General features: G+C 40.1%; 2 protein-coding genes across 4 annotated transcripts; both read right to left on the reverse strand.

The window, feature by feature from the left end:
* Positions 1-1,529: 1,529 nt before the first annotated feature.
* On the reverse strand, positions 1,530-13,121 carry gper1 (G protein-coupled estrogen receptor 1). 3 transcript variants are annotated; one of them, XM_008415937.3, is made up of 3 exons: positions 6,402-13,121; positions 5,351-5,471; positions 1,530-4,246 (listed from the first exon to the last, which is right to left on the reverse strand). In XM_008415937.3, exon 3 carries the CDS (start codon positions 3,819-3,821, stop codon positions 2,763-2,765), a length of 1,059 nt encoding a protein of 352 aa, XP_008414159.1. In that variant the 5' UTR covers positions 3,822-4,246; positions 5,351-5,471; positions 6,402-13,121; the 3' UTR covers positions 1,530-2,762. The 3 variants fall into 3 exon arrangements, with proteins under 3 accessions (XP_008414159.1, XP_008414158.1, XP_017161829.1); XM_008415936.3 differs by having other exon boundaries at positions 6,398-13,121; XM_017306340.2 differs by lacking the exon at positions 6,402-13,121 and having other exon boundaries at positions 5,351-6,390.
* Positions 13,122-13,244: 123 nt separating this feature from the next.
* gpr146 (G protein-coupled receptor 146) lies at positions 13,245-20,658 on the reverse strand. Its single transcript, XM_008415935.2, has 2 exons — positions 20,270-20,658; positions 13,245-14,534 (listed from the first exon to the last, which is right to left on the reverse strand). The coding sequence occupies exon 2, from the start codon at positions 14,494-14,496 to the stop codon at positions 13,495-13,497; it is 1,002 nt and encodes a 333-aa protein (XP_008414157.1). The 5' UTR covers positions 14,497-14,534; positions 20,270-20,658; the 3' UTR covers positions 13,245-13,494.
* Positions 20,659-21,354: the final 696 nt, after the last annotated feature.

A 21,354-nucleotide genomic window follows, 5' to 3' on the forward strand; every position in this document is an offset into this window, starting at 1 on the left:
TTTTTTTTGTATCATGAAAACCTGGTATTTCACCATAAGTGTATAAAAAACTATGATTAAGTCTGATGATTGGTCTTCTTCCACTTCAAAAACATCCATGTCTTTCTTCGAGTAAACAATTTTGTTTTTGCTTTTCTTCAACCTGCTATTTACTGAAAAAATCCATCTGAAGCTTCAAATTCTTTACCTCCTCTAAACATCCAATTTCTGTTTTCCTGCTGAATCTAGAAGGCCAATCTGCTCAACACTTATTCTTCTGAGTGGTTTAAATATACAAATGCAATTATGTGTCGGATCTATTATTCAGTTGTTGAAGTCCACCGGGTTCAAATTCTTGTAATCATGCATAAGCCCTGGCTTACCCTGTTGTAATTGCTTTGACAAACCCCACCCAAGCTCAGTTTACAGTTTGACAATGTCCAGCACCTTTTCACACTCCACACAAACATTTAAAGGTGAACCTTCATACATAAAACAATGTTAAGGCGTATAATTGAAGCAGCTCTACAGAGAATATTCTATTATCTTAAAAGCACTTAAAAGACACAATCTGCTTTAAATCCTGAGAGACTAAAACACAAACTAAGCGGTTTGGTTCATTTTGCTTTGCTGCAGCATCATGCAGAAGGAAAAATGTCTCACACTCTTTTTTTTTTTCTTCCTGTGACGTCAGCTGCCACAAACCCTTAACCTTGCTCAGTAGTCTCAGCTGTTCATAGAGTCTACATTCAAGCTCTTCTCACAGCCTGTCAGATGAGCGTGTTTTTATGTGTGCAGATGTGTGTGTATGGCAAAGGTGATGGTTTGCTTCCCCTCAAACTCTGAACACGTGATCACAGAGGGTCCTGTTCATATCAATAACCTTGACAGCCTGCTTTGCATTATTAGTTGAATGACTTCATGTAGCCAGACCCCCAGTGGAGCTTATAAATTATTGCACACCCTTTAAACGTGATTACATTCCAGCTACACCAATCCATCCTTAAAAATGTACATAAATTAAAACAGAACATTTTACGACCTAATTAAGGCAGTAAAACTGTTGTGTATTAGAAAGATTTATGCAATTATAAAAAGAAAAATCGTCCTTAGTATGATGCACTGCAGTGAGTTTTGTCATTTTCAATCACTAAAAGAATCCTAAACATGGCGTTCCCAGGACACTTACAGCTGGAATAACAGTTTGTGGGTTGGACTACTGCTTTTTTCCCAGTCAGAGAAAAAAATAGAAACAATAAAGTGTTTTTGTATCCTTACTGGACGACACACTAACTACTTTTAAATTGTAGAAATCAGAAAAAGAACTAAAAATAATCTACTAACCTTAACAGATACAATTGTTTTTTCTTTAGATTTTGCATCAGCTTCAACCTTTGAGTTGGTTGGTGTGCAGATTTAAATGTTTGCTGCCAGTAAGCACATTTTTCTGCAGACAACATTTGATTATTTTAAATAAACGATAGGAGGATCGGAGCAGTACAGAACTGCACAACTGACCCAAAGATTTTATGTCTTTTCAGCTGTTTTATTTTTTTGGTAAGAAGAAAAAAAAAGTATATTCAGATCATAAATAGACATAACATGGAACGATGCAAATAAATTATGAAATAGTGCTAATGAAAAACTTAATGAATGTCGACTCGTGTTTTTAAAATGCATTATTACGTTTGAACACTGACAAATATGTTTTTTTCAGTCTTTATTTCTCCATGCCAAACAACACCTGCCTCTTCTCACAACCCTCAACCTAACAAGATCTGACAAAACAGATCAACAACCAGCTTTTTATCCACTTGCAATAATGTTATAATTTTTTACAATATGTTCAAACATTTTTTTTTAAATTTAAGATCACAGAACAAGAAAACAACATGGTCAAAATTTATTAAGTGCATCAAGGGTTACGTCATCTCAAAACTTGACAGTGATTAAAATTTTCTATAAATAGTAATAAAACAAAGGTGATAACCAACACAGCATACAGAACATTGTGTTTTTAAGGTGTTTAGGCAGATAATTCTGGAAAAGTGGGAACAGATCAGGGATGTGAATGTTTATTTGAAATCGTCTAGGCAAAGTTTGACTATATGATGATATTCTGTTCAACAAAACAGAGTGAGAATATTGTGTAAAACAGACGCATAGACAATACAGATTTTTCTGTGTTTGTAAGGCCACATACTCATGTGGATGGTACACACGTGTAAGCTCCTTGCTAAAGGCCATTTTTACTTTATATACTGGAAGGGACATGTGGTTTTGGTAATTGAAATGACCCTTCCAGCTCCAGTAGCTCACATAGATAACGTGATTAGATTCAGTGTGATGGAACATTTCCTCTATGAGATGGCCTTGGCTAGGAAGGAGCCTCTGATTTCTTACAGGTGATGATACAGGAAATGTTCAGGGAAGTTTGAATGGATAGCAACAAACAGCGCCTTACTTGTACTTATCCGGTGCAAAAGCTTTTCTCTTTGTTGTTAGAATCAGTTCCCTTTGTCTTTGCCACAGCAAATGCTTGGAAGGAAAACACCTCTAAGTCAAAAAGAAACACTTCAACACACTCATAACTTATCTTCTTAAGAATACACACATAAACTTGTCTTTTTATCCTAACTTTTTTTGTTCATAAAGCGAGCAAATTATCTAAGGCGCAACCGGATGAAGCTGAGTAACTCTAAAAGAGAATAACTATCTGACTTGAATGTAAAAAACTTCATGGAGTAAGTTTAAAAAAAAACAACAAATTCTAGTTATTTCAGTCACACCTCTGAAACTTTGTCCCTGACAGAGAGGTGTAAATCAAGGCTGTGGTGGCAAAAGCGATTCACTACTGACCAGCTGGCCTTCTGCTTGACAAAGAGACGCAACTTGTCCCTGAAGGTTTCTCCGAGAAAGCTGTAGATAATGGGGTTGAGGCAGCTGTTGGAGAATGCCGCCAGGTTAACAATGTGACCTGTGAGCGGGTAGTCATGCCACAGGGTGGTAGCAGTCCTCTTCGACGGGTTGGCTGTGCCCTGTAGCAGCTGGATGCTAATGAAGACATTCTCTGGTAGCCAGCAGATGAAGAACACCAGGACCACCACCACGATCATCCGCAGGGCTTTCTGCCGCCGGGGCCACAACCCGCGGTGCTTCTGGGCTCTCATGAGGATTCGAACAATTAGGGAGTAGCATAGACCGATAATGGAGAAGGGGACCAAAAAGCCAATGGTCACCTCCAGCCACTGGATCTCAAAGACATTGGCGAAGCAAAAATGCACCTCACCCCTGTGTTGGGTTTGTACTATGGTGAAAGGTAGGAGGGTGGCAAAGATGGAGGCCATCCAGATGAGACCACAGCTCAACTTGGCGTGCTGCATAGTTCTCAATGGGCAGCTGCTCATGGAGCTGGCCAAGGCGATGTATCTGTCAAAGCTCATCCATGTTAGGAAGAAGATACTGCTGTACATGTTGATCTGGAGGAAGAGGGACATGAAGGTGCAGAGGACAGCGTAGTCGTAGTATTTTTCATTGAGGTTAAAAACCTCAATGAGGGAATCTGCCACAAGGATGAGGTCAGCCACAGCCAAATTCACAAAGTAGAGATCAGGAATGGTCATCTTCTCTCTGTGGGTCAGGTTTACCACCAAAATCAAGATGTTCCCAATAAATCCAATTGGAAAGAGAAGAACAGTGTACAGGCAGGATAGGAAGAGGCCAATCATGTAAAACTGGTATTTTTCATAGTTTTCACTTGTCGTGCTGTTTCTGAATGAAGTGTTCAGTTCCTCCGTAGTGTTAGTATATATCCAAATCAAGGCAGATGACCTCCCTTCCATACTGATTTTGGTCGGCCTGTTTTAAATCAAAAGCCACGTGTAAGTCACATCCAGCAGCTACATCATGACACCACACCAGTTCCCAGTTTTCTCTCTTTGAAGAAAACTGTCATCTATGTTGTGTTGACATGCTGACAGAAGTCAAGCTAGTAAAACATTTATGGGATATTTGACCCCATATTGACATCAAGTTTCATCTGCCAGTAAGTTCATGATGAAAAACAGAAGGACTTCCATGTCTTGAAATCAACTTTGACCTTTGCCTCGGACGAGGCGCATTGTTCCAATTGTTGAACGTGGGATCGGGAGACTAAGAAGGTTTTTTTTTTCTCCTCTTTTGAGTCATCTGATTGGAGTGCTGCTTTGTTCCGTGGATCTTTATTCAGCGAGAAAAGCCTTCAGATGCTTCTGCTGTAACGCCTAAGCTGTGGGAACAATACCAGGGAAGTAATTAGAGAACAAAACATTTAAAAATCAGCAATCACAAACCCATATTATTCGACACTTTTAAAAAAAATGTACGTTATTCGCAATCAGCTTGATGGCGGCTTTTATAAGGTAGAGAAAAAGATAATGGCAGACTCTATGAGCACATTAACATTCATGGTTTGGACTTAAACAGATGCATTGAAATCCTGCTTTAAAATCCAGACAGTTCAAGCCCCCTCCAACCTGTCTGTGCAACTTGATGATTATTCGTTTGTAAAATTAATGAAAAAAAAGCATATTTACTTTTAATAATCTGTGTTTTTGAGCTTGGCATTCATCACATGCACGCACACACGCATACACACACACACACACACACACACACACACACACACACACACACACACACACACACACACACACACACACACACACGCGCGCACACACACACACACACAGTCTAAATCAAATTTGTTTTTTTATTGAAAAACATACTGGATCATCTTTAGACCCAAAATCGCAGACTCTTCCCATAATACCATCTTGTGTTTGGTAAACATGACCTTTGATATTTACAGTCTTCTGGGATTTATTTATTCCTCACAGAAGTAATTTAAAACCAGAACAATAAATAAAAGTATGAATGGGTAGGAAATAGTAGGAAATAGAATATTTATTCAGCCAATTCTTTTAAATTCCTTTTGGCAATCTTTGAAATATTTAATAAACCCAAGTCACACTTTATGTTAGTTATGTTGGTCAACTACAGAGAACACAGACCTCAAGTACATTATAAGAACATCTATATTAGTAGAATTACTTTTATTTCTCTTTCTAGCTCTCATAACACTTTGTAAGGGCAGTTTTCTTTGTAATTTCAGTTTGTTTCCCACCAAAAGAAAAGCCATTACGTAAATGTTCTCAGGGAAACTGCAATTAAGAGCTCCAGACATTTATTACAGAAAATGACAGCTAGCCGATAAGATAACTTAAAACTTAAGCGACCAGTTCTCTCAAGACAAGAAATAAACTCCATCTATCTTCATTTCCTGTGTATCTACAGAAGGTATAAAGATGAGACTATTATTAACCACACTTACTTTATATTTGGGATGTATTGCTTCTCTATGCTTGTCCAGTGAAGAGTCAGAAAGCCAAAGATTTGGAAATCCCACTTCCAGGCTTCTCTTCTGCACCACCTACCGTTTGGCCCAGCCCTGCCTGGGGATGAGAGGAGGGCGGGGAGAGGCAGGGAGGCAGGAGATGATCTGACTCCCATGTTTTGCCATCATGCTTCATCTGCCTGGCTTTCATCTGTTTGTAGTTTTAGTGTCTCATCACAGCGGTTGAACAGGGAACAGCTCAAATCTTCAAAACTCAGCATGCTGATTATAACACAAAGCAAAGTCCGATCAAGATGACGGTGCTACGGGGAGTTTGCCTTGTGAGGGTTGTGTTGCTGTGGCAACCACTTACATTTTTTGCTGTATTTGTTCACCTGGATTGCCCAGCTTTTAGTGTTAAAGGCCGTGCAAACACGTGCCTCGCGCCTTTGTTTTTTTTTTTTTTGCAGCCATATGCTAGCATGATAAATCAAAAGTTGACATGATGTACATCATTATGCTGTGATGGAAAAGTCACATTCAATATTTAATTGAATATGATGTTGGGTGCAGCAGTCACGTTTAGATTGAGGGATAGACTGTAAGCTTTCACTCTCAATCAGTGTAAAATAGAGCAGGCTCTTTGCTCCTGGCCAGGCTAACACTAACACATCATAATTCTAACTACGTTATGTGTCCAGACTGAGACCGCTGAGACCAGTTGTTGTGGAGTCAGAAGGTGTGATGTTTTTTTGAACAACTTGGAGGGATTAGTGAGGACGGGTACATTGACTACAGACAAACAATAACCATCTGCTTTAACCAAGGTATTTTTAGCAATGTTGAGCAGAAGTACAGAGCATGAAGGAAGTATTCAGAGAAGGTCGCCTTGTCTACAGTCTGTGCTGCAAGGCACAGTCTGTAGACTTTGAAATTAATTTTCGTTCAAATTTCTACACAAAATGTCAGATTAAGAACAAATGAAAAAAGTTTCTTAATTTATTTTTATTTTTTACAAATTTATTGAAAAAAGTAAGTACTCACTCACAGCCGTGATCAGGCGCATCCTGTTTCCACCGATCGATCATCCTCAACAAGTGTATTAGAGTTCACCTCTGCTGAGTTCGTTATTAGGACAAGACCTAGAATGGGGCACGCTTGTCTACATAATGTCTCATAGTTAAAACTACATGTCAGAGCAGAAACCACGTAATGAAGTCAAAGGAACAGGACTGTGTCAGGGCATGAATTTGAGGAAGCACGCAAAAATGTTTTGGCAGCATTAAACATCCTGAAAAACACCGTGGTCTCCATTGTTTGTAAATGAAAGAGGTTTGGAACCACAAGGACCCTCCCTAGATCTCACTCCCCAACCAAACTGCGTGATCAGAGAAGAAGTGCCTTGATCAGAGAGGTGGCCGAGTAGTCGGACCTCCAGTAGTGGAGACGGGAGAACTAGTCAGAAGGTAACCTGACTGGTGGCTAAAGCACTCCACCAATCAGCTCTTTGTGGTACAGTGGACAGATTGGTGTGGCATTCTGCTGGAATTTTGCCAGAAAGTCTATTGTCATTTCAAGTATCATGTTTTGGGGAAGAAAAGGGTCCTGCTCATCAACTGACTGACAGCATCTGCTCTTTGAAGCATGGTGGTGGCAGCATCATGCTATGGGGACATTCATTTATGCAGCAGAAATTAGGTGAGTAGTCCTAGAAAGTGACACAGTATCAGTCAGACAGAGAGAGATTGTTCAAAAATGACCCAAAGCACACTGCAATGAATACATGGCATCAGGACCAACCTGTCAATATCCTTGAATGGCCCAGATGGACTGAAATCCAAGTGAACATCTTGAGCCAGACCTAAAATAGCTGTCTACCAAAACTGTCCGAACAATCTGAAAGGACTTGAGTGAGTCTGCAGAGAATGGTGGAATGATTGTAATGATTGCAGAAATGCACTAATAGCCATAAGACCTAAAGCTGTCAGTAAGTTTAAATACATAAAGAGGTTGACAGATTGCTTCACTGATGGATTTATTTATTTTTTGTGTGTCTTGATGTTTTGTTGCAGGTACCATACTTGCAGGTTTGTTTGGCTATTTTTTCTTCTTTTGTCTAAGGTAGCAGATGTTAATCCTCAAAGATCAGAGCTGCAGTGTTAGACTATAATCCATCACCTGCTGGGATAAATGACACCTTTTTGTCCACATAGTTTTGGAAGATTTTAGCCAGATAAAGGGATATCTATCACTTCTAAAGAACAACTGGTTCTTGTTTGAATTTCCTCCAACTTATTTGGTGTTGCTATTGATTTCTTTAAATCCATAATCAGTCTTTCTATTGTTGGTTTTTTTTCAGTAATTTTGGAGAAATATCAATTTGTAGCATTATCATTGTTGCCAGGCAGTTTTCACAGTTATGGGAACTATCTGTACTGTGACATAGTATATAAATAAGACTGGATCTTTTGTACGCTTCTTCTGACTAATAATGCCCTGGTACAATATCCTTCTGATCCTTTGTACACTTTCTACAAACTATGCCTTTAGCTATGAAAGATGTGAAAAAAACAAAAAAACAAAAACAAAAAAAACAGGAAAATTCAGCCAGGAAAGCAGAGCTTTGCGTTACGTTAATCATATTCATTATAATGGATGGAGGGAACTGAAGAAGGCAGGTTGTTTTCAGCAATCAGTAGATACTGTGACAAAATATTAATTTAAGAATGTGCACCCTTACGTAATCAGAGAACTGCAGATTTTTATTTTTTACACCCCCAACAATAACATGTATATTTTTGTTGCTTTTATTTTCAGTTGTACAGATAGGGAAGAGGTTTTCAAATTGGTTATTGCTACATGTTTGTGGCGCTTCAACATGAATTAAGACATTAGACATTAAACCATGAGTTACTATTGTTACATAAGGTTGCAATGTCTCTTTATGTCCACAAGAGGGCTCGCTGACATAAAAAGTGAATATTTTTGATGGCGTGACTGAAAACTGAAGCCTTGGTTATGTTCAAACATATTTAAACGTCAAATACGCAGATATACAAACATGGTTTCCAAACAAGCAAAGTGAAAATTCTGAAATACCATTGGGCACAAAATGACAGCGGAACATTCTTTCGTTTTTTTATTTATTAGACTTATTTAGTATGTTCCATTGCAAACACTGTAAAAACATATTTACCTAGTAAATTTGCTTTCTGAGTCTGTAAAAAAGAGAACAACAATACCTCCCCAACCCCATTTACAGGGACATCAGAGGAACAGGACAGTGCTGGCAGTGTTTTGAGTGGGAAAGGGTGTGGTTTAACTGGTTTTGGTTGGAGGGGGTGAGAAAGTGGGAGGTCTGCAGGAGGGAAGGTAAAACACCGTCATCTGCCTCCACTTACCAGTCTGATGTGCTGCTGGCTCCATGCAGCATCTCTAACAGCCACAACCACAAACTGTGAATGGAACATCCTGCCAAGTCCGGCCCTGTTTGCTCTGCTTCCAGAGCAATTTCTGATAATTAGCTGATGAAGGGATTTTAATGTTAGGCTATCTAGTTTTTTATTTATTTTTATTTTTCCTGAAGAGAAAAAGCAATGAACGGCACTGGCAAGGGAGGAAGGGTGGATTGTTTTTCAAGCATCTGCTCCGGTCCACTTGTTTTCCCTTGAGCTCCAGTGATGTGTTGAGGCTTTTCCTTGAAGAGGAAGCGTGTTGGATTTATTATGTTGTTTTATTCAACAACATCGTGTTTTAGATAACTATCACATCAGATCCCTTGTGCCTGTTTTGTCTTGATTTGTTCTTTTTTTTTTAAACCCAACATGTTTATTTGCAGCATGCCGTTTCCTGTTATCTTCCATCTTTTATGCTCTGAATAGCTTTCTTTGTTCCCATTCTTATACTTGATCTATAATTCCAAGTGTGCCCTGCCCAGTCATGTTCCTGTCCTCATTCTCTGTAGTCCAATTTCACCCGTATTAAGAGAAACATCGGTGGTCTGAGGTCGTGCCTGAAATGTGCTCGACAGCCAAAAAAAACACAAAAAGCTGCAGGCCAAATGTTCTGTCTTCTTAGGTGGCCTGGTGCTGTTCACTTTTCAACTTGACCCTCATAGTTTTGGTCTGGCTGAGCCTCTTAAGAAGGAAAAACAATATTAGGACTAATGTAACCCATTAAAAACTATGGGATATGTCAGAATAACTCAATTTTCAGGCTGAACCTGCACAAATTTTTTTTTCTTTTTACAAGAGAAATGTGATAAGAAACTTTAATATTAAATTTGTTTTAAAATTTGAACTAAAATTTTATTTTTTCTTCTGAACCATATGCAAAAAAATAATAAAAATAAAAAAATAATCACACTATATTATTTTCTAATGTAAAATGTGAATTATTTTATATGCCGTTTAGTTTTGTGGCTGCTGATATGTTATTAATGCAAACAAGAACAAGCATCACAAGCTCGTTACTTTGTTTAGTTTGACTCTGACAGGTCAGTTTTCCTTTCCTACGCCATAGCACTTACCTCAGTCTGCAGACCTTTCAGGGTGACACCTTTTAATTCTATATTTAGACTTTTGCAGCGTGATCCTGATCACCTAATCATCTCAGGCCAACAGGCCTCCTGTTGCGCCACTTTCCACAGTCTGCCAGTGTCACAGCTCTCAGTGTGCAGCAATGTTTACAAGATGCAGCCAGCGTTTCTATCATGCCCACGAAAGACGGAACAATTCCCAGAATGTGGGGAATGCCTCTGTTTTCCACTAGCCTGTACGCTGTGGTTAGAAGATCCTTACATAAGCTGTGGCATTAATGCCGACACCCACTGCGGCTGCATCTCCGGGGGAGGGAACAACCAACACCGCCTGCTTACTGCCATGACCTGGTCAGGGTTAAAGGAAAGAGAGTTTCCATTACTCTAATCTAAAGCACTCTTGAGTGTCACACACCAAGTCAGTTCTTTTAAAATTAAAATAAGGACAGACAAATTTCAATCAACGCACAGTTTATACAGACTGTACCCGTTAGCTAAGCGAAACAGCTTGGTTGCACTGCAAATGCTGAAGCATATGTTCTCAGTGTTGCGTAACATTTCATATGTCGTTGCAATTAGTAAAAAAAAAATAAAAATTCATAATATTAGTTTATCCTTTATTAAGTCTTTGACTCAGCTAACAGGAAAGTACTTACAGAATCTAGATAATTTTCTAAAAAAAATAATACTGTAATCTTGATAAAGTATCTTCTGTCAAATCTTTTACATACAAAATATACATAATTCACGCATATACACACACAGACTGAAAAGAGCATTGCTTTTGTTTTGTTATTAAAGCACATTAAAAGGGATGATCTGCACAGCTGAGATTTTGCTGTCCAAACACAAACATCTGCAAACGTTCATCACGCAGAGAATGATTCCAAGTGTCTGTTTTAGCGAAATGAGTGATTCTGGGTTTATCTGCGCCTTTGCGAGTTTGAACATCCCCCTCCTCCCCCCCCACCTCTCTGAAATAATAAACCATTCTGATATTTGGGCAGCTGTCTTAGCTGGGCGTGAGTTTGAGGTCTGATCATGGTTTCTTTTCCATTTATGAGGCAGCACACAGTAAGCCAACGCCATCGTTCCTAATTACTCCTCCTGCCAAGGATTCAGTCGGCTTGTCTCCAGGGAAGGCGGCTCCAAATTCAGCTTCTTAGTCTCAGCAATATTCAAAATAAGTCAATTAAACATTTACACATTTAAATAAAACAGGCGCAGATCATCTCCTAAAATGTGTTTGTTGCAACACTGCAGTTTGTTATTCAGCAAATATCTAGGATTGTCATATTTGGATCCAAGAGAAAATTCATAATAGAATACGCTGCGTTTTTATGTTAGAATTCATGCAGAATTTTATGAGGATTGGGGAGAAAAAAAATAAATACGGGCTCCTGTGCCATTTTGGAAAATTTAAGATTTTCCTCCATATCCATTTGAAGTTAGCATTACCACTGAAAATCACTGTAAACCATGTGACCATGAGTGCAGGACTCTTGCAGGCGAGCACATACTGTGGCTCCAAAAGCAAACACACAGTTCAAATTGGGAACGCTTCTCACAGTCTGACTGAAGGTGCCACAGTGGAAGTATGCTGCCAAAAATCAGGCAATATAAACTACACAATGACTCATTTTATAGTTGGAGACAAAACATTCCCAGTAGACAAAATGTTTGAAAAAAACCACAGGCTGTGAATAAAACCAAGTTATAATCTGAACAAAAAAACATTCAGATTATTGTCTATATTACGTCATATTGAGAAGCTATCCAAATATTTTTGCATCAAGTGTTTATGATTTATAGAGTGGGAGTGGAATCAACTGAGAATTGCCAAGTTAGTCTGCAAAGACAAAAACAAACACTGCGGAATTGTAACATTTTTATTTAGCATTTTATAAGAGCTCAATAATATATACTCTTTTAAATAAATGACAAAAAAAAAAAAAAAAAAAGAAGCAAAGTAGCTTAAATCCATCTGAGCAGCATCTGCCCCGCATAACAAACAGGTGTTTGATATGCAAGTTTTTCCAAATTTTCTACATAGTTATTTTTCTCCTGTGATCCACAGAGTTTAAAATGTTTCAACTGGCCAAAACCTCCAAACCGCTTGTGTTTGGTTACAAGACTCTGCATGGACGTCACTGACCCTGTGTGAAGTTCTGCACACAGAATACCTGCAGAAAAGTGAAAGACAACTCAGAAAAAAACCCCCCAAAAAAAACAAGAGACTGGGCTGTCAAGCTCAGGTTAATGTGCTCAGTGGAGCTGCTTATGACTAACAGGTAATAATGTTTCAGCAGAGAAGTAAGAGGTACGCCGGTTATGTTGAGCCCTGAATACAAGCTTCACTTCTATTTGTCAAGTGAGATTTTAAGGTGGTGAGGTGGTGTGAATAAATCTACAGTAGCAAATCTACAGATGAGCTAGGCACATGTGAGAGTAAGCTCTCTGTGCCTGTGAAACCGAGTCAAAGAGAACACATCTTCATTCCAGTACTCATAGCTGCAGGGTGGATCTGGATCTGCCACTGGTAAACAGATTTGACAAATTCTAGAAAAAAAAAAAAAAAAAAAAAGGTTCTTTCCCTTAAAAAATGTGCAGATTAAGTAATATGATTAAGAATCCTGAACAGTAACATTAAACCGAACCAAGTTGCCTTCTAATTCGGGTGGATTTTTGCTTAGAGACGGCTACATTCACCGCTATAGCTACACTGTTGTATGAAGCACTAAGATACATAATTTAATAGAGATGCACCAATTAATCATCCAGAAATCAAAATAGTGTCTTGACTGGCAAATCAAATACTGAAGAATCCATTTTTTCCTGATCCATTAAATGCATCAAAATGGAGAACTCCAAATATTTTTGAAGCATGATTCAATTTTTTTTTTTAGACTTTTGATGCATTTTTTTTTTCCAGTTTATTAAAAAAGACAAAGCAAGGTTAGTGACATTGATTTTGATCTATACCTCTTACCAAACCACCTCCAGAACATTTGTTATTTATACTTCTATATTTCTTTGTCGGCCAAGAAAAGCCCAACTGGTGCATCTCTATTATTTAATTTCTGGGTTTCGAGCTTATTGATTCAGCTTGTGTGAAAAAAAAAAATGCTTTTATGCTATGACAAATTAATTACGATTCACATGATGAAATGTAGGTAGTCGTGTATAAGCCAAACATCCACTATGGTATGCTGCTTCAAGACAGCTTACCATAGTGAGCTTACCTCGATGTTTGGGTTAAACTCTAACTTCACTGATATCAGATGATTGTACAAACTTTAACACCTTTAAACTACCAAATGTCTTTTGTCTCTGACCAAAAAAAAAAAAAAAAAAAAGCAGCAAATGTTTTTTTTTATTTCCTTGATCTGTTCCGTCACTGCAGAGAGAAGGATCAGATTAAGCTCTGGAAGGGGACAGGAAATTCCACAGTTAGCTATGACGCTCCACATGCAGTCCAGATAGTTGAGGAAGCCCAGTCACACACTGGTTGTGCAGGGGTGGCGCAGTGAGGAGAGGGGAGAGATAAGTGCTGGCTGGGCCAAGGAGGTGGAAAGGGGGCGGGGGGAGTGGAGTGGAGGGAGTTTCACGTCACCACTTGCTGCACTGCTGAGTGTTCATGAGTGCAAGACTGGTCCCTGCAATGCAGCCTCCTGAGCAGCCGCTGAAGCTTGCCGGAGAAGTTTTTGTTCATCTGTCTGTACATGAGAGGCATCGCAAAGCTGCTGGAGAACGCCAGCAGCTTTGACACGCACCTCATGAAGTGATAGGAAGGCAGGTAATGCCCGTTGCTGATGTACCCTGGCGCACCGGCGATCGTGTGCACCAGGAGGGTCATGTAGTACGGGGTCCATAGGACAAACTGCACACACACCGACGCCAGCAGCAGCCGGTGTATAGATGGATCCAAGCGAGCCGAGTCCTGATCCAGAGGAGTGGACTCCTTCCTGATGCGCAAAATGAGCACGAAAGCGTAAAGCACGGCCACGGCCGGAACGGCGTAACCGATGAACATCATGATGGCGTCAGCCGCCTCCTTGTTCTGCATCTTGGAGCACTCGACCATCTTGGTGGAGATGTGGTTGCACACGTAGAAGAGCAGCGAGGAGAAGCTGGTCAACACGGCGCCGCCCCAAATGAAGCCGCACACGTGCTTGGTGTTGTAAACGCTGGACATGTACGTCCGCGGCAGCGCCCGCTCTATGTAGTAGTCCAGGCTGAGCAGCGTGGTGGAGTACATGATGACCAGGGACGAGATGTTGAAAAGGATGAGCAGAGTAATGTGGACCTCGTCGTTGTACTCCCACGCGTGCCAGCGAGTGAACGTGGAGCTGAGGAGCTCCACGGGCGCCACCAGGTTGAGCACGAGTCCCGCGATGGCCATGTTGACGAAGTAGACGTCCGGCATGGTCATGGAGACCTTGTTGGAGAGGTTCACCGCGACCAGCAGGATGTTATAGCACAGCCCCAAAGGGAAGCAGACCAGGAGGTAGACGAGGGAAAGGATCGACAGGATGAGGCCCAAATCCTGGGAGAGCTGGAGGTCCACGATGGCGTCCGTCTCATTGTAAAGCATGCTGCTCCACATCGCTGGGCTCCAACGCTGGCAAAGCTCCCTCAGATCCACTGTAACAGAGACACAGGTTAGGGTATGGCTGACACAACTCGAGGAAACCATTTAACAATGTCGCGCATTCATTTGACTGTTAACTCTTTTTTTTGCCTCAGTTATGTTTCTCTCCGTAGAAGCTTTTTCAGGTCTGGCATTCCATTTGGCCAAGAGCATCGGCTGAGATAAGGCTGCCATCAACCAAACGTTCCATCTCTCCTGCTACTAGCAGGAACAGCACTACTGCTGTTCAACTTTCATGAACAGCAAAAATAATCATGCACCGGATTCTCGACCGGCCCTTAGTCGGTCATGACTGACGGCTGCTTGTACTGAGCTGGAGGTTTCTTCCTGCTAAATTGGAGTTTTTCCTCTCCACTGTCGCTACATGCATGCCCGGTAGGAGGGACTGCTGTAAAGTCAACAACAATGCACACGTTTGTCAATCCGTGCTCGTCCAGAAGGAGTGAATATTGCAAGACAGTGATTCGACTTTGAGTAATTAATTGACTATACTGTACTGTTTGATGACTAGGATCAATTGGAATGTATGTAGGATGGAACTAAAATGATTTTTCTGCAACTTAAGACGACGTTTGCTGTGAAACTAAATTGAATTTATAAGCGGAAAGATAAACAGAATGTAGGTGAGAGCTTGAGTTTTGTATTATGTATTCATAAGAACGCATTGTTCTGTTTAGTGAAACATACAGTCTGCTTTTTTTTTGCCACTTAATGAGCAGATTTCAGCTCGCTCTGTTATTGCGTTCTGTGCTGGCCAGAGGACCAGACACGGCCTTGACACAAAGGCACGTCAGCAGCGAGTCGGCTATTGTGCTCCGGGTAACGTTGTTAATTTCACTTCACTGCATCTGACTGGCTGAATACAAACGCCTCACAATATGTTTGCAGTTCAGCCTCCAAACCCACACCATTTCACCATTACTTGGCAGAGCAAAAGAAGCCCTTGATGGCAGAACACAAAACTGTATTTGTCTGACACCATGGCGAGCTTTTCCTGTCCTCCTCCGACTCTGAGTTTCTTTGTTACAAGTAGGAACGGCCTTGCAAACGTTTCAGGTGGCCGAGGAGAACTGAGGTAAAAAGAAGAACACTTTACACGTAGATTTGTTGCTGCTGCTGTTGCTCTCAAAGCTGAGCGCACTAATCTTCGATGTTCAGGTTTCTGCGAAGTTCACCCGGCTGGGAGTGTGTTAATGGCTGGATTTATAACAAGTGAAATGTGAGGCAGGCTAAGTCGAAGGGTCAGTGGACGAAAGAATTTTAGGCTGGAGTTCAGGGAAAGGTTAAAAACAAACTAAAAAAAAAAAAAAAAAGGAATGCACACGTCAGACTGTGTGTGCAGATTGGCAAAAAGCAATCATAATCCACCCGGGTGATATTAAATACATTTGTATTTAATATTTGTATTTTTCTTATCATGTATATTAAATACATTTGTATTTAATATACATGATAAGGAAAATTAGATTTTACATTTCATAGAGAGCCATTACAAGACACTGGCATCCTCTCAATTTCATTTCCATTGGTTTAAATATGTTCGCCTTCCTTAAAAAAAAAAAAAAAAAAAAAAAAAAAAAGCTGAATGTTTCTGAAATTATGTTTTGGGCAGTGACTTAGACAGAATTTTCACGAAACCTCTCACTGGCACTAAGAGCAGCGAATGGAGTTTTGTTTTTAGGGCGATGAGTAACTATGCCAGTAAAAGGAAAACATTCTTCCGTTCACTTACATAACACCACTACAGAGGGGCCGTTTTTGGCTTTCAGCCTCAGACACACATGCACACTACGGCCTACTCTCTGCTCTGTAATGAGCCTATGGAGGAGGCTAGAGCTCAGAGCTAAACTAGAGCCAGATCGGGGAGGGGAGGGATGGGGGGAGTGTAGAGTTACTCCTTACAAAAAAAGAGAACCTCGTCACAGAAGCACTGGGTAGCCCTTTTGTAAACAGCAGCTAGGTGACTCATTGACTAAAACAGACACTGATAATGGCTCACATTTAGCAATGATCCAGTACCATTGATTACCTGCTATACCTTGAACATGTTCTGTAGTATCTCTGCTTCCTTCACCCCCTTCCATAACCTTTAATTACTTCAGGAGAAAATGACTTTAGGGGAAGTTGGTGCTTATTAAAGAGGGCCTGCTGCACCACAGCTTGCTGTCCTTATTCATTAGCACCTGCTTTATGCAGACATTTATGCCCCCCGCACCCCTTTCATTAACACATTGGCTCCCTTCAAACTGCTAATGATTATCTTTAAAAAGCTGCCTTTTTTTTTTAGGGCCAACAGAAACTTCCCCATTAGTACTGAATTCGCTTAGCTAAACACCACAAGCGAGAAAATAAGCTTCCTGTTTTCCAGGACAGCACACACAGTATGTAAAACAATCGCCTTATTATCTCTCACTAGTCTGAAGGCACAGTGCACACACAGAGAGGATGAGATGTCCTATGCCGCTTGTGGAAGAAAGTTGACCAAGCTTCTTTTCCCTAGTAAATTAAGAAAAATGTATAAAAAAATATATATATATATAAAAATCCAAATCAGGAGCATAGGATATGTTGTTTATGAGGCAATGTCACAACCAGAAGCAAACATCGAGCAGGAAATGGAAGAGCAACAGCTAAAGCAGCGGATGTCAACAAATGTCCTGCAGAAATTATTGCTGCTATGTTTGGTGTCATGGCAGCTTATTCTGTTGGTTAACTACAAAAAACATACCTAATAAATAAATGACATCAAGAGGAGGTTTATTTATTTATTATTTATGCTGCTTAACAACCGTAACCTAGGTCAGATGATATATTTTTGAATAATTTAGCCACAATGTTTTTTCATGAATAGTCTTAATTAGATATACTGCTTCAGACACAAAATGGGAATCCCATTGTAATCGAATTAGCTTATTACAGAATCTATTGGCTGTGAAAGTAGTTATAAATATGCTGGTACAAATTAACTCATGATCCTTGAGTTCATTTGAGTCGATATGAACTATGTGAAAATATTCCATATGAAAGGACAAAACTGGTCGAAAAAGTGGTGAAATGACTAGCAGCCAATGGTTTGACACCAATTTGATGCCATCATTTTGAACCCACAAGTTACTTTGCCTGAGTCGATGCACCTCTCCCACTTTGTACCTTCATTTCATACCGAAACATTGTCATTGCGTCCTTTTGTACCTCAGGCAAAATTTTAGGTGACAGAAGGCACCATTTTGTGATTCACCCGAGTTTTGTAGCTCACCATCACCATCCCTTTAATGACCACATTGTATTAATCTTCTGATTGCTTTTTCAAGCAGCATTATATGGTGAACAACCATATATAATAATTTAATACAACATCTCAATCAAACAGAGCATATAGCAGCAGATTCACTTCATGAATGTGAATTAAGGTAGATTGCATGAAATCTCTTATTTGATTTCAAGCATACATCAACAAGGTCAGGACAAACGATCCTATGTTCCATTATAAGTGCATGTAGAGCTATTTTTTTGCAGCCAATCTGCAAGATAGATCAGACAAAATGGAAAAGAAAATTAAAAACTACATAGTTTTATAGGCAATTTGAAATATATTTCGATAGAGGCTTCCTGGTTTTGACTGTTTTAATATTTTCTTTCCAAGCTACATCTACCAGGGTGTTGTCACAGCCATTGCACTTCAGCTATGCACATTTCGCCAGCAGCCCATGATAATGAGAGCTCTAGTTTTCCACTCAGCTGGGGGGAAAACAAGCGAGGTGCAAGTTCACGCTGTATGAGCAGTGTCTGCTTTAATTTGGCGTCATGAGAATCCTTCCTATCCAAGCCTGTTCTGGAGTCTGGAGCTGGGGGTGATGTTTTTGGGGTTGAGGAAAGGCCACGGAGACAAGATGAACCACAGCAGGCACTGGATTCAGATGCTGTCACAACAAAAATACAGACTTTTCAACCGTATTTCTGTAAATAATGGCACATTATGTTTCATTGTGAATACATCTTTTAAATAACCTTTCCTGCTGTTGAATTAGATTAGTGTCTTTTTTTCAAAGTAGTACTACTATTCAGCTTGCTATATACATGTGTCTGAGTCTTTTACTTGATACTTCCAGCATTAAAACGACCCAAAACAAAGCCCAAGAGGCATCTCCTGAGAAGTTTCCTTCCAGCCAACCCAAGTCAGACATGAATCTGACTTGGATTAGCTTCATCTGAACTTTGTAAACAAATCCATGTCAAAATTATTTAAACTAAATACTCCCAGAGGGGAAGGCCGTGTCTCAGCATGCGCCGGACCCACCAAAACACGATCAGTGACGCCCGCGTGCCTGACGTCTCGGCATTCTGAAGCCAGAAACCCGGCAAGCTGATGAGAGCAGTGTGACATACTCAGCCCGCACCCCTCGTATGTGCTTACAGGAACTTGCAGCCTATTCACAGAAAGTGCTGGATGACGTCACGTGATTTCCTACTTGCGCCTGGAGAAGAGCAGTAAAAGCAGCAAAGCCCAAAACAGCCAGATAAGATAGCATGACCTGCTGTTGGAAACAGTAACAAACTATGCATTTGTGACTTGAAAGAAGAGCTCCAGACATCTCGTGAATTCATCTAAATTACCACAAGCAAAAGACTTTGTTTTAAAGCTACTGACATTCATCAATCATTAACTTGCCGGTTAGTTCACACCTACAAAAAAGCTGAACTAGGAGCAAGTCTTTGTTTCGTTTCTATCTCGCACAGAGTGCTGAGCAGCATCAGGCTGTAATTTGCAGAAGGAAAGTTTGCCTTAGGAACTAATTGCTTCTGGTCAGAAACAGATAACAATCAGCCTCCCCGGTGTGCTTTCTGGCAATGTGTTTGACAGTGACAGGCATCAGCGGAGTGAGAGTTCAATGGTCAGCACAAAGCAGGCTTACTGCCTCTAAATTGGGCCCCCTTACACGCCTATGTCCCATTTGGTCAAGTGCATGAAATTGACAAGTGCAAAGCCTTATTTTTAAGGACTATTTGATTTCATTTAATTCAGAAAAGGCTGTATTCTAATATTAATACTCAAACTGAAAATAACCCAATACAGCAAACCTCATCACCAAAACTTATCTGACTATTAATTATGTATTATTAAGCTAATTTGTTAAAGTTCACTTATTAATTAAGGGTTACCATTACACCATTTCAAAAAATTTGAAAGAGGACAAGACTTTCCTTCAATGTGATTCAGAGATAAGATTCACTGGTATCTCAAAGCTGTTTTCATTTTATAACCCTCTACAAACTGCTTATGGCTAACTGAACATACTATGACATTTAGGTGCCAATGGTATATGAAATTTGAACAAGAGATGGAGTAGTATCCATATAAACAACATCTCCATTGGGAGTGGAGGAGCGTTTTACCGCACTTGAGACCTAACCTCCAAGAAAACATCCCCAGGTGTTGTTTTCTGAATGCAAATGCGTCGTTTAAACTGCCAGGTCTCTACAAACAAACTAACCTATACTAATTTTGGCGTGAAACAAGTTACCACACTATATTACGCTAATTAAATAATCAGATGACTGTGGCTAGTTTACCTTTATCGTCCCATCTATATGCAGACATTAGTAAAGCGGCTTTCCTCCCCCATGTCTACCATTTATTCGCGGGTTAAATTCACCTCAACTTACTTTAAGAAGAAACATTTGATCAGATTCCTTCTGCATTAAATGACAGAAAAAGAGGATAACTTACCACAAGCGTATGGGTTTGGATCGGTGACAAACCTAGGGAGGCATTGGATTCGGATGTAGCATTTCCACTGGCATTTCTCGGTTGCTTCATTTGAAAACAAACGGACGAATTAAAAGTGTCCCCTAGTCCTCCGCGATAATATAAAGGAGGACTTCGGGGCGAGCAAGTGCTGCTTCACCCGGTTTTCGATAAGTCCCCCGTCATTTATCAACTTTTTGTACGAGGCTTTCGGTCAAAAAAAGGGGGCCGACCGTTAGAGACTTTACTACGGCTGTAGAGTTGCTGCCGCTGCTGCTGAGTCCTACAGTGTATACACACACACACAGACCCCTCCCCCAACTGTCTGCTCCCATCGCTCTCTGCCGCCGCTGCTCAGCGGCTGTTCTCTACTCTGATTGGACAGAGCGCACAGGGGGCGGGGTTTGAGTGAACACACGAGTGCACATACAAATTTGAAACATCTTTAAGAATGGACACTACACAATAAACAAAGAAGTACAGTGTTTCATAAACAATTAGCACAGCAGTTGGTAAGTTATACCCCCACTTTGGCTCATAGATTATAGGCCATATTTTATGTTACGCATTTAAAATAGAAAATTACTTGTCAAGCGTATCAGTTGTCAGAGATGTTGTGTAGGCCTTGCATTGCAAAAGTATGGCAGTGAATCCATGCATCTTGTTTTGTGCACATAGAAAAATAGTGGTGTACTGCAATTTTGTTGGTGTCTGCCTCAGCTGTAGTTCATAACTTTTAAAGTAGGATTCTCTAGAAAGGTTCTTAGAAGTTGTTTACTTCTTGGTTCTCCTGTAACAAACCTAAAAAGATTGTCAAAATTTGTAAAAATGTTTGATCTAATTTCTTACACATACATGCTTTGTTGACTTGGAATACCAATTTTACTCAGAATTAATATTTTCTCAAGGTTTATGCAAATGCAAATTTCGGAACCTTTATAAACTTATGTTCAAGGCAGTTGCACGCCTTGAACAACTGCCTTGTTCAAGGCGTGCAGATGTTTAAAAGCCAGATGTTTTAAACAAAAACAAAATGTTGTTAAAAAGCTAAAAAATAATAAAGCAAT

The sequence above is a fragment of the Poecilia reticulata genome, chromosome 8 (genome assembly GCF_904066995.2).
Source record: "Poecilia reticulata chromosome 8, P_reticulata-male-v2, whole genome shotgun sequence".
Classification (NCBI taxonomy): Eukaryota; Metazoa; Chordata; class Actinopteri; order Cyprinodontiformes; family Poeciliidae; genus Poecilia; species Poecilia reticulata.